Raw genomic sequence first — 14,828 nt, 5'->3', positions numbered from 1 at the left:
CTCTTTTGGCCGGGAAAAGCCTGGGCAATATTTGATCTAGGTGCACAAATGTTTCATGGCTAAAGGTACACTTTAACAGACCCCCCCCCCCTTTAAAATTGCGGCTATGGGCCTGCCTTCAAATTCAGACATGACAAGCAGAAAATTTGAAAATGAAATAGCTTGCATGTGTAAATTCTGAAGCTCTGGCTCTCACAGTTGCACAGAAGATCAACCATCAGGCCTACCCAACTACCAGACTCGGCACCGAATGATCCTGAATTCACCGATAGATCAGACCACACTACCTGTTTTCAAGGTGTGAATCAGTACGCATTACACAGTATCATACCTTGAACAAATTTTGAGTGGTGATGCAATGCTTTTCAACCCCGCTGAGAATCGTCACTATCATATCGTGTACTAGGCAAGAGCGGTGTCGCGTCCGATACTGTGAAATGCGTACTGATACACACCTTGAAAACGGGTAGTGTGGTCCGATTTACCAGTGAATTCAGGATCATTCGGTGCCGAGTCTGGTAGTTCTGTAGGCCTGAACCATGCAGGTTTAGTATTGGCCCATAGATGGTAGAGGATGGATTGGTGTCAGGCCAATGCTGGTGAAGGATGGTGCAGCATGCTATATTGGAGATTATCTTTAGGGCACATTCCAAAGGAAACTATCAGTCTAAATAGATTGATCCAACTCTGTTGGGACTTTTACTAAATACAATCAGTTTAACAGACAAATACACCTCTTGTTTCCATCATACTCTTATAAGCACCCATTTTTTCTGTATTTTACTCAACACCAGGAAGCCTGTTAACTGCCAAGTTTGCAATTAGATAATGGCTTATCATCATCAAGTACTCATTAACTCACAATAATGAAGGGTCTATTGTAAAAAAAAGTGGTGATAATTATGACAATCAAATTACATTTGACTGATATAAAACATCATATACACATGTAGTGTTCTTTTTCACTCCTGGTACAATAATGGGTTCTTTTTCTTCCCAAAGGATGCATTAAATGAATGCTGCAATAGCGGGTTGCTTCCCCACAATGTTTTTTCCCCTTAACTATGCTTCTCAAGGTACTTCACCTAATTCTAGGGTTGCATGCAGCCAACACAAAGAATTGTGTTGGAGGATAGCATGCAACCAACATAAAAACTTGGCAAATTTTTTTTCCATTTATGTAATGTTCTTGAGTGTACCTCAATATATACTTATGTATGTATTTCAGCTTTGCTTAAATTTATTTCATAGAAGAGATCTAGAGTAAATACCCTGTTCTTATTCTCTTATTGTATATGCTATACCTAGGCATGCTCAAGTCATGGTACTGAAAAAATCCATAAAATGCATACATTTCCTGATGCCAGCTGTTTATCTACTAAATAAGTCTTGAATCTAAGACAAATATCATACATAGCCTCATTTGATTTTCCTATACACTAAGCTTTCACGACTGTAACCAACAATTTGGGGTTTTTTTTTTTATTTCTGATAATAGACCTTTTTATTCCCTTACTTGACCCAACTTGGGAAATGGAACAGAAAACAGTTCAAATTTTGATTCAGAGGGGATCTTTTTCAGCCATAGGGATGGTTCTTTCAATCTGTCCTAAACCCCCTGCCTATGAGTCTGTGCTTTAGACCATTTCTCTATGTTTACACATGTTAACAAAGAGATTTAAGATGAAGACACAAAAGGCTGTCACACAAAGAACCTTTTTTATCTCTTCACTTTTAGAGTTTTGGAAATAATATCAACATAGCACCCAATTTACTGCTTTGTGAATACTAGTAATTTGTCAAGCCAACAGAGTGCCAGAGTGTGTTGCCTGGATGAAAAGAGATAAATAGCCCATGGTCACATGCAAGTCACTGAAACACATGCTAAGAAGTTGTAAATATTTCCAATTGTATAGGTTTTTCTACTGGAATGATCAGTGAAGATATCATTCCAGACAGTTCCAGACTGCATTAGGCATACACAATGAAACATTGTCCAAAAACTAGGACATAGATAATGACTACAGAAAATTTCTTTTAAAAATGACATTCACTGACGTAACAGGGATGTGCTTTTAAGAAAGGGATATATACAGAACATTAGGGGCAGCTCAATTTTGTGTTTTGTTTCAAGTCTTCAATAATTGCATAATGCACAGTAGTAATATGTAAATGGAAATTTCCTCAATTCAACAAGAAGATGTTCTAAGTGCCTGTCACACAAAGGATTTTAAATAAATGATGATGGTTCCTGGACTCAAATAAAATTCATGCCATCCAGAATGTAACCAGAGAGTTCACACCTAAGGACTTGCATAACCACATACATTAACCAACAGCATAAGTTGATACATATTGTTCAAAATTTATGCCATACAATATTTTTACTTTCATAATGGATTTCCTACTGTGATTAATGAACAGGTTTAAAAAATCAGTAAAGACAATTCACTTGGGATATTCCTTTCTGGTAGGGATGTATGACTGCTTTAATGGACATATAAAACAACCAGTGTTTGTAGGCATTTGCTGACAAATCAATATGTCCTAAAACTAAATGGTGACCTTATATCTGCTCACTTTCAATAATGAGATAGCCTCCAAACAATACTGGGAATTGCCTGTATTAAGTTAGTTGACAGCATGGCACTGGGAACTGTTTGTACTCTAGCAGTTATATACCAATGCTGGAAACTACCCTGTACTTCTAAGAGTTCCTTGCGTTGTAATATTGGGGACTGCCCATAAAATGGGTAAAATGGCCATATATACAAGCATATACTTGGACAAGACAGAAGAATATATCTAGATATATCAAGAATAACATTGGGAATTGCCAACAGAATGGCCAGAATGACTATAGAGAAATGCCCATAAAGCAGCTTATTGATGCATGACAATAATAAAAACTGCCTACAGAACAGGGAACCCAACTATATTGGGAACTGCCTATGAACAGTCACCCAGAAAATGTACCTGTCTATAAAATAACTGTGACAGTCAGGACATGGTTATGATACATTTGGCCAAGAATTAAATGTGAAATATTCCATGAGACATCTGTTCACTGTCTTAAGGATCTTATTCTTAATAACAATTTCAGCCTGAGTAAATAAGGAGACTGGAAGGATTTTTTTACATAGCCACTTTTATTATAGGAAACCGAAAAACTGTCCGTATCTTATCTAGTTTTATCTCTGCAAATCAAGTTCTATCACTATGTCACATCACAGACCTTGTTATGCCATTTGGAAATGTTGACCTTAATTTGTCTCTGTCAATAACCCCACATATACTAAAATTCATACATTTATTGACACCTAAACATTATGATTGATTTTATCAAAAATCTCCCTCATTACAAAATAATACAAACACCCAACTTTGTTTATTCACAAAGATTGTCAGTTATACTTCAACCATGAAAAATCTCATTTTCCAAAACACAGACAAAAAAATGTGACATCAATTAACAAATTAAAAAACTGATACTTGGCTTGGTTTGAAACTGTCATGATCACTTCCTTACTTATATTGTATAAGTAATCTTTTATTATGGCACATTGATTTTAGTGACTCTGGGTGAGATTAAAATTTGCTTGACATAATCACAAGCTACCTACCCTTATTACAACACAAAAAGATGATTTCAATTCATAAACATTATATTTGAAGTTGTATCAGATACATCCAAACACAATTTAATGCCAAGTTCAGCTGCAATAAAAAGGAAAAGTAATTACAGTAGCTTCCTGAAACGAACAGACAGTGCCTTTTGACAACAGTGCTTTTGCTTTATATCCATATCAATCATTAGACAAGTATGCAATTTGCTGGGATTGGTAGTGCTACAGGTTTAATCCATAAAACATTTCGTTCAATAATTACAGTATTGTCAGGTTTTCGTTCTGTTTGTTATGTGCACACCGTGAGCATCATGGTGATTGGGGGACTGCTGTTGCATGGAGCACATAAAAGTCTATAAGACATTACAAACAAGGCTATGAACACAAAAATTGCATGCTTCACATCCTCACAAATTGACTCTGATTCTGTGAACTAATACTTCAGAGTCACAGCACAATGAATAATTTAAAAAAAAAGTGCTTCAGGTGGGATACTATAAACATTTTAAGGGCTGAGAGCTTTGGAAGCTGTCATGACTTGCTGGGCACTGATCAATAAAAAATCTCATATCATTTTTTTAGCTTAAAACTCAAAGCCTAAACTGCTAATGGTTTATAAGGAAATAGGTATGCCAATTTTAATGGAAACGTGATGTCAAGAGGGGTACATTACAGGAGATAAAAATATAGGCAAACAACAGCATTATATACTTCTGACAAAAACCCTGCCAAGAGTTGTCTAAATTATAATCTTAAGCCTCGGTCACAACCGGCCGTACGGGTTCTTACAGGCTGTTTGCGTCCAAATTTTGCGCAGAATCTCACGTCCCACGCAAGGCCTTCTTACGCAATTTCGAGTTCGCAGACAGCCCGAAAGCACGTACGGTAAGGCAGACCTTCCTCTACCTCTACAACCTCCACGGCCTACGCAACCCCCAAAAAATCGCAGGGGACGTACGATCCTGAAATTTGTGCGTCCGGTTTTGACCGAGGCTTTAATTAAGGTCATTCTTAGAAATACAGGTATGGCAATTAAGCTCAAAGCAATAATAACTCTTCCTATGAGATTTAAAATTCCGCAAGAAATACATTGTAAACAACGCATGAAAATATTATATAATATTTAACCACTAAAATGGCTGTTATTGTAGTAAAACTTAAATCTGCGCTTGTCAATAGGGCTTTCGATGCCTTTCTTCCCAGTTGTCAAGGCAGCTGTTGCCAATGACTTTGGGGTATCACGCGGATTCTCACATTCATTCAAGACCAAAATAACATATGTCGTCATATGAGGCAAGCGCATGATGCAATCCGCAGACGTAAGTTGCGAGTTTTTGTACAGTGTGTTGGAAAACGAAAAGCCCAGAACTGCACACATTGTAGATAAAAATGCATTTTGAGCAATGAGACAAATATATCTTATGAATCTTATATTATTGTTATATAGTGTTGTTGTTGTCTGCTTTTCTCGCAGTTTTAAGTAGGTCACCAGAAAATATCGCTCGATATCGCGTGACTACACAATGTCAGAGAGGGCTCCGTCAGTTAAAATCTCTGAAGAGATTATAGCAAACGAAAAACCCTGGCCATGGACTAACTTTGAATGCAGGAATGAGGTCGTTGACCATTGGTAAGTACGGGAAAATTGCCGTTTACTCCAGGAAATTTTAATTTTTGGCCAAAACGAAGAGTTATTATGACTTTAAGCAATTAAGGCCCATTAGCACAGGTCTCAAACTACTGCGCATGCGCGAAAAGTACTCTGTTGGAAATAAACAAATGGTGAAATTGACAATGCCTGCCGGTCTTTACCGTCTGGTTGATTTAATTTGCTTTCTGGTGTTGTTTTGAGAAATTATATTAGAAATATTATGTTGATTGTATGTATTAAAAAGAAAATCCATCGGACTTTCCTAAGATTAATGTTTATTTTTCCTTCATTGTAAGGGGGATTCCCTCGACATTTATAGTGTTATATGTGGCCTCAAGGGGATTTTCCAACCCTCCCCCACTCTTGATTAATAAAATTCTTCATGGGCCAGATTGAAAATGATATTGCAAAATACATTTAAAATCGTAGGAAGGTTAATTGCAGATAATGCTGCGAGGACGTTCTTGTGCAAGGGCGAACTTGGTCAATATAATTTTTTTTTTACTTCATCTCCCGGTTTTGGAGCGCCTGTTCTAATTTTTGAAAAAGAGGCAATGGAACCAAACAATACGATGCAATATGTAATCTCGTAAAAATTGCTATTTTTAAATAAAGACCATAGCATGGAGTACATTGAAATGCAACTCATTTATTATTATGATCTTCAATAATAGTTAATATAAAATATACTATATAATAAGTTCTTGTTCCCGGCCTATTTATTAACTTAATTGATTTTTTTTAATATTTGGAGATTAAAAACACAAAAGTTGTCTGGTTTCATATCGAGGCACCACATATTGTTCGTGTGCTAGGCCCATTGGGAAAGACTAGCAGCAAGCACATATCTTAGCAATACAATGCCCTATATGCAGAGGCATAATACTTTTAGTATGCAGCACAAGTTCTGCTATCATGCCAACAGCTAAGGGCCATGTGAATAATGTCAAATGTAAAGTTTACTTTTCAGTACACCTTGTGTTTTATCAGTTTATCATAAGCCTTACCAAGCATGCTCTTTATAGTTCACATTCCTGACATAAAAACTGTAGTTGGGTTCACATGCAAAGTTTCATGCATTGTAAGGAGAAATTTAGAGAATCTAGTACAGCCCATGCCCCCTCCGCAGCATTGACAGATCCATACAACTTGTCCATAATCTACCAAAATGGTGACTAAGTTAATTAAAAAACATAAATATGAGTGCTAAGTAGTTTGATTAAATATCATATATGTATACACATGCACATCCATCCCTTCCCACACCACTGTGAGTCAATGGGAACTCATCTGCACATATTGTCAGCATGCATCTGGCAGACACTTGCTGACAATTAGAGGCAAGTTCCTACTGACTTCTCAAACTCAGGGTATTCCTCATATACACCCCACACACATGGGTGTCCTGAGGAGGCCAAAGGCATACCTCTGCCTCTATGCCCAGCTTGTCTGAACCAGAAAACGATCATAACAGTAAGACAACATTAAGAGCAATGCAATTAAACAATACTTAACAAAAAATTCCAACTACACAGATGAATTTTCTTAGAGAAAAAAAAAAATCCAAAGTACTAATTTTTCAATACAGCTTAAACATAGGACCTGGCTAAAGGAAAGGGCACTAGTTAAACATGCAGTCAAACCAACCCCTCACTCATAGCCATTATAATCCCTCTATGCCCCTTGCTGTACATTGAATATATGTTTGGTGCCTAAAAAATTTATAGATATCAAACCACACCCATACCATCAACACACAATAGCATTTCACAAGAACTGTAACCATAAAATAAAATGAAAAAGCTCAATGAGATAATAACACAATTATTCTACTACATGACACTGAAAACCACTATATTTGTCAATATCCCCTGCGTTTTCAATTCTGAGAAGTGTTGCCAATACTATAGACATTTCTATGTTTCTTAGCAATTGTTACTTAGCTGAATAACTATATTGCCAATTACAAACTCAGAAAGTGTTTGAAGTGCTTTATGCTAGCTAGCAGGAAAGTAATGAGACTAAGGTTTCATCTAATACCATAAAGTTCAACAAGAACTATCTCTGAGAGTATAGCCTCTTAAAAAGTACATTTCTGAGCAAATAAGAGAAAAATCATGCAAATGTTCACACACCTTGTCAACAACTGATAAGCTAGGCATTACGTTTAGACCAGCAGTTATGATTCACCACCTTTTTACACCGTCACACCCACCACACAGCCATATGTATGGTTTGTATTTAAAATGAACAGGTTATAGCTGTCACAGCCAACACAATAAAATGACATTGCTAGCATGGTGCAGTTGCCAATATAATCCTGCCAACATAATTGAAGCTGTCCTATACAACCCCACTGCCCTTGCCACAACCAACATTCTATTATGGCCAACACATTACCACAACAACAATCTATCACGACCAATAAGATGATATGGCCAATACTGTTATGGCAAACGGCACACCATTACAAACATTCTGTTATGGCATACACATACTGCCAAAGTCAACATTATGTTAAGAAAAACACACTGCCACAACCAAGGCAACATTCTGTTATGACCAATACACTGCCACAACCAACATTCTGCTATGACAAATACATTGCCACAATCAACATTCCGTTATGATAAACACATTCTGCTACAATCAACATTCTGTTTTGACCAATACACTGCCAAAACCAACATTCTGTTATGACAAACACAATGCCACAACCAACATTCTGTTATGACCAAATACACAACCACAACAAACATTCTGATATTGTGACAAACACTTTGCCACAATCAACATTCTGTTATGATAAACACATTATACTACAACCAACATTCTGTTATGACCAATGAGCTGCATCATGTTCAGACTAGTAATTTATTCAATCTGAGTCGCGGGCTTGAGCGCGTGACTTGTAATACGTGTCAATAGAAGTTTATAGCTCTTATCTAAAGTTAATCTCTTTTCTTATCTTATCTCCTTTAATTATAGTAAAGTCTCAATAAAGATACAAGTCTGTCACGCAAAGTTAGGTATAAAATCAGGCTGCGACCTGGCAATAAACGAGTTTTGATTTTTGTGACTAAACAGTGGTGTTGCGTTACTCTTCTCTCCGGGCATAACCCAAGTCGGGAATCGCGTACCGAACCTAGAATCTTTCAATGGTGGATTAGAGCCCCTAGCGTCTAGATTATACCTGCGGTATATCTAAGAACCTAGTACAATCAGCCAACAGACAATTAGGGTTAACCTTCTGTAATGGCTAATTACACACTGTTAAAACCTGTTACACACTGTTAAAATTCTGTTATGGCAACCAGGTTGCTGCAAACTACATGCTGCCATAGTAAACATGCTGTCACAAACAACACATTGCTGTAGCTAATTACATGCTGCCAAAGCACACAAATTTATCCAGATGACTGACAAATATTAGAAATAGGAATTATTTCTCCAAATGACTCATGTCTACAACTCTATTCTGGGTAAAATTTTAGAAGATAAGTTGCATTCAGGGCTGCTTACCTCACATTTTCAGTCTCAGACCTGAGCCCCAAAGCCAAATCTTATTGTCTTGACAATAATTTTTGCCTGCTATGGAGACTGAAGTAAACTTTGGTGAGTCAACTACTTTTGAGTAGGCTAAACATTTGTATAACTGTCTAATGCTGCTATCAATTAGTAAGCTTTTTGTAGCAAGTTATCTGATTTATAGCAACTACAGCAGAGCTTACTATGAGAAAAGGAACATACATGGGATTTTTGTTGCCTTAAGTTTTTTTTTTTTTTTAAATGCTCATCGTACATAGTCTGTGTTTATATCTAAATAGAATACTATTATGATAATTTAACTTACGCCCCTCATTAAAATGCAATTTTACTTGACTTGAAAAAAAAAAAGGAAACATATAACAATCCACTCAGAGTCAACAGAAAAACTGTGGTCTTAAAATGGTGGACTTATATGTCTTATTTCCAATCATAGAATTTAATAATAATAGTGATAGTGAATACTACAAAATTGCTTAGGACCTTGGAGAAAAATTTGATAATAGTAGTTTTTCATGCTAAAGTTCTACATACCATCCCTAAAGTATTTTTTGAGAAAAAAGAGCCCTGAGATATCAGCTATATGTTGTATAAAAATATTTAAATGTATTTAACCAGTTTACACTTACAGAGAAGATGACATGCTTATTCAGATTCCTCATTTCCTTCTCATAAACACAAGAGCCACCCAGTCTATTCCAATCATTTCTATTCCATAAAAAGACTAGCGAAGAAAACTACAAAATTTGAAAAGCCTTTGGGAATCAAATAGCTTTCTCTGATGATCTTAATCCTACTTATCGCCCCTTCATTACCATATCCAGGCTTGCAAACTACTGTGTAGGAAAAGGACCCCATTTCTAAATAGAATTCATACATGGACTGAAGCTGGGACGAAGTCCCTCTGGGCCACTGTCTATGCAATTTATTGTTCAACTTTTTTCTTTACCTAAATACAAACTATAGGAAAGATTTATGTAGGTGTTCAGGTCTCAAGAAGCATCCAGGGACTAAAAAATTGGTTTTTCCTTGCAAATGATGTCCCAGCATTTATATTACTGAAATGTTCAATTGATTTGGCTTATATGGGGTTTATCCTTCAGATATGCAGTCTTTTTTGTTCCATTCTCTCAAGTCTAATTTGCAGACTGAAAAATGAAGTCATCACTTTAACATAAAAAAGTTAACTAAAATATGAATGTGCTTCCCTTCTTTAAGTTTTCCTACACATGAGTTGAGCATGCATTGTCAGGTTGTGTAGGAGTTCCAGCCATACAAGTTTTGATTAATCAATTTATGAGAAAAGGTGTATATTAAATTTTTTTGGTATTTTGTTGTAGCTCAACAATCAACTTTAAAAGAAAAAAGGAATTTCAAACAAAAGCTACAAAATAAATATGAACATCTTGTTACAAATTTTTAAAAATCAAACAATAATAGAATTACAGTGTTTACTAACTTGATAGCAAGCCCACAATATGCAGATTTTTCTAATTTCACAACATTATCCAAAATTCATTAAATATTGCCCACTGTTTTTGAAAATAATAATTATTATAGTGGCTAGGAAACAGGGTTTACCACTCGACAAAATGGAAGAGAAATTGATTTTGAGAGATGACCAAGTATTTTGAATTTCAGATGTCTGTACTTAAAAGGTGCAAATCACATTTCAACTCTAAAATGGGAAATAATGCTTTCTTCAGTGGCACCTTTCCAAAAACAAAAAAAGGGGAAGTGGGAAAAATCAAATATCTAAAATGCCTCAAAAAAAGTAAAATACAAATCTAAGGATATTGCTCAGGCAATACAACAACCACTTAATCAAAATATACTGAAGCAAAGAAATATTCACTTTTGCCTAAGACACTGATTAGTTATTCATGTTTCTTAAAAACATCGTTTCTCATGTATCTTGTTAAGAAATAAGGCTTGTCACTGACTGCATCCTCTGCCTAATTCAGGATGTAAATGGACAAAAATGCCAAAGGACAAGACAACTTTCTTTGATATCTGTGTTCAGGATGTCTTTCTCCTGTTTGTTGTGTGTACTAAAGCAACCTTTGTATTGTTAATAAATGTATTTTTAACATGGATTTTTTTCAATTGCAAAAGACTTCCAAGTGCACTTAACGAAACTGAGAACAAAAACTGTTTATTTGAAAATAAAAACACTTTTTGAGTCCTTTGTCTCAAAATTAAGTAAATGATCGAACATCTTAGAAAATTACTACAGGGGAAATAAGCAACTATACCTTTAGCAAGATTTAGATTGATACTGCTTAATTCCTGAAGCTAAAACCAGGTGAAATATTAAAAACAATCAATAAATATACCACAAAAGGGGCAAACAAAACAAAATAAAAACTGCCATTTTATCAACCATCACTTCATTCTACTTTCAATCCGAAAACTATATGAAGAATACATGCAGTGTTGTCTTCGATTGTGCAAAAAATGCCTTTAAAAGGTATACTATCTCAAACATCTATTTTGTCTCAGGTATTGTAGTATCAAATAATTCAGATCACACCTACAAATCCTAAATAACCAAATCCTAAGTACCTTTTTCATTGAAATTAAGATTCATTATATCACAAAACAGCTAAGCTTATGTATGCCATTGGGATAATTATAAGTATTCCGCACTATCCCACAGCAACAAAACTGTCTGGCATTTCCATTTCTACCACTATACAGGCTTTTTTAAATTCATTTTTGTTTAATAAGCTAGCCAAAAGATAGATTAACAGTAGACATTTTCTCAGCTCATCCTTTTCAAAGAGCTTTGGAAAAAGCTCAAACGAATTCTTAATGACCAATGGGGATTGATCCTCTCTCTTAATTTCTAATTAATAGAACTTGATACATTTGAGAAGTAGAACGACAGACGTGGGAATTTTATTCCTCCTGCTCGTAATTCTTGTGCGAAATGTTTTCTATAGGCAATGGTCATTTTTATATTTTATTGATTCCCTTTACTGTTGCCTTAACACTTGATAAACACAGTGAAAAGTGTTTTTGCTCTACGGTCAGCAACCCATGTATTGCAAAATGGGCTCAGAATGCTCATCTATTCATGATTTAATAAGCCTTATATTTAAAACGAAAAACCTCAAAACACCCTTATTCAACTCCCCTGCAGTAGGTGAAACATGTGGAACATGAAGTGATCTGGACAGTATTTGCACACATACACAATGAATATATCAATATTTGCAATTCTCAGCTGCAATTCTCCACACTTTATCCCAAGGGAAAAATGCAATTTTCGCACCAAATAGTATTCAGAGTGATCGGACCTGTATTGGTGTGATACAGCATATGAACTCTTTAAAAATGTATGAGAGGTCAACCACCTATGACACTAGATGCAATAACCCTGCCATTTACACCATAGTGGGACACATAACAACACAGAAACTGTATTTCCCAGTGCAACTTTATCTGCAATAAATTTCTTTCTTTTTTTCAAAATGATGAAATTAAATGGAAGGGCCGAAAAATGTATACTATTGATTGAAACCCCATCAAATTCAGATGCTTCAGTTCAATTTCCAGTTATCTCTACTTCAGCGGCATGTATGGGAAAATAATATTAGTAGACCGTTCACTGTTTCCCTTATAGAGCCTATGTTGAAAATACCAGGCACTTTAACACACAGAAACATTTACTTTCTTCAAGAATAATTCACTGGGTTGATCCACTTTATGTAGACTTACTAAAAATGCATCTTGCTCTTGCTGGAATCTATTTTGAAAGAATCACAACAAACCTAATAAAAAGCATATTAATCACTTCTATTATCACAAGTATTTTTTTACTAGGGGTCATACCTATTTATTGATACAGACTTCCCAAATTTTCATATTTCAGTTTCTTACCTCCACTGTGTGTGCCATTTTGTATCCCTGAGCCTGAGGTGATATTATAGCGTCCTGTCATGTTATCCTCGGTCCTGCTCCCAGGGTACTCCATGGCCAGATCCGTCCTGATTCCCTGAGGCATGGCCAGCCGACACCCATCTTTCCGTATGGGAGTTAGAAAGTGAAGGGTAATAGTGGTCTCTGTCTGGACTATCCTGGCCACTTCAGGACATGTGGTGAAAGTTAAATTATACTGGTCCATGTTTCCTACTTCCAGTATTTACCTCCTGTGCTGTGGTAGTTATCTTTCTTTATCAGACTTGCCGTTTTCCAACACAGCAATATCCACCACCCACACAAGAAAATTTACACCTGCAAATGAGTTGATATCTGGCCCCTTTTTTGCATGGAAAATATTAAATTGCAAACCCCTGGTACTCTTTACATCCTCCACAACTACAACTCTCGCTAAGTACCCTGGATTTTTTTTCAGTCTATAGTAATTGCGAGTAATAACTGCCTCTTCTACTGGAAACTTTTCATACATCCAATAAAGGTCTGTCGGCTGAAAAGCATATGGTTTGCCTACTCCCTTTAACAAACAAAGTGCTCACACAGATTTGATTAATCAACGCAAATACTAACTAGTGATTCAGGAAATATCCATATCTAACCGCCAGCAAGTGTCATCCTATCGTGCTACATATACTGCTACTTGGTTCATCCTCTATTGATAAGTTGCATAAAGTTGCCAGATTATTTGTCTGGGAGCAAACTCAGGGGATCTCCCCCCTTCCAATCCCTACCACTTTTACTTCACCAAGATATAAATGGAACCAAGCCCTCAATAAAAAAAAAAAAAAGTGAGCAAAGCTCAGCTCTAAATACCATCCTCTAACCAGCTCTTGGTAGCAATTGCCCGAAAATCAATGAAGCAAGCTGCATCCCGTGAGCATGCATTACTTGCCCCCTGACTGTGAGATGTCCCACTTTAATTGATTGATTTCTACATCATAGTAAGTACAGAACTGATCAAGTTTTGGGTTCTCCGCTCCACGTTTCCTAGGCAATGCCACAACCTGTGCAATGGGCCCAATTGATCCACCGCTGAAACAGCTTAAACTATATCTCTATGACAACAGCCAATAGTTTTGATGATATTTTTAGAAAAGGGTGGCACTTAAATGGAGGAACAATTATAAAAGATAACCTCCAACACTACGTCACATTAATATGAGATCCTACAGATTTATGACAGGTCATATAGCTGTTGACTAATCTGGCGTGGTGGGCAAATACAAACACACAGCAATCATCAGTAAGTTATTTTGGGCAGTCATCCATCAAGATTTCTCCCTCCTCCCTGGCCTGAGCTGACACTACCTGGCATGCATGTTCCTGATGCACAAGACAACTGTCCAATACTTTATCAAAGAATTAATCTTATTACTGGTCCAATCTCAGTCAGAAAAAAATCAATCACAAGTGCCCTTGCATGGCAGATACTCTTTAATTTGATTTTTTTTTTTTACAAAACTTGTTCGACGTTTCCTTGAAAGATGGAAGAAAATTTATTAATCAAGTTATCCACTCATACTTCATGCCAACTTTAATTAAACACAAATGTGTCAAACAATTTTTCTGAAATAGTACACAAAAAAGCATGAGAGTTCATTCTTTTTGTTACAAAGTATCTGTAACCAAGTCACTGGCCAGTATCTATCAAATTAATAATAAGCGATATAAATGGAACAAGAATTAAACCAATATCTCCTTGTGAAAGATATGCTGGAAGTGCAGAGGGGAGTTTATTAGAAGTGCCTCATCATCGAGAGGCTATTGGTTCTTGGCACTCCAGTACTTTGATTAGAAATCATCATTTATTACTTGATACATGTTCACAAAATAATTTACAATGGTGTTAATCATTCATCAGCGAATCACAACAAAAACCATCACCATTTTTACCTAATTACCCTTTATATCATGAAAGTCAAATAAAAATCGCATTCCCAGTGTGAAATCTATAGAGACACTTTCCACCAAATGATAATGGTCAATATTCTAGGCCTATAATCCTTCATGTGGACTACAAAATAACTAATGATGCACTTAAACTTATGAACTGATCCGTCACT

General features: G+C 36.0%; 1 protein-coding gene across 22 annotated transcripts in view; it reads right to left on the bottom strand.

The window, feature by feature from the left end:
• The window catches only part of LOC106178188 (synaptotagmin-7), a 71,085-nt gene that overhangs the window by 18,950 nt on the left and 37,307 nt on the right, over positions 1-14,828 (bottom strand). Inside the window, exon 1 of one of the 22 annotated variants that reach the window (XM_087002030.1) lies at positions 12,709-14,312. The exons of 18 other annotated variants lie outside the window; for them this stretch is intronic. In XM_087002030.1, coding sequence (XP_086858156.1) covers positions 12,709-12,952 — 244 coding nt within the window. In that variant the 5' untranslated portion in view covers positions 12,953-14,312. Of the gene's footprint in view, positions 1-12,708; positions 14,313-14,828 lie in introns of those variants that run through there. 3 more of the 22 variants (XM_013561273.2, XM_087002031.1, XM_013561274.3) reach the window with 3 other exon arrangements.

Source organism: Lingula anatina, chromosome 1 (assembly GCF_051362555.1).
Source record: "Lingula anatina isolate TDL-2025a chromosome 1, LinAna3.0, whole genome shotgun sequence".
Classification (NCBI taxonomy): domain Eukaryota; kingdom Metazoa; phylum Brachiopoda; class Lingulata; order Lingulida; family Lingulidae; genus Lingula; species Lingula anatina.
Note: the sequence above shows the minus strand (reverse complement) of the source record. Positions and strands in the feature narration are given on the sequence as shown.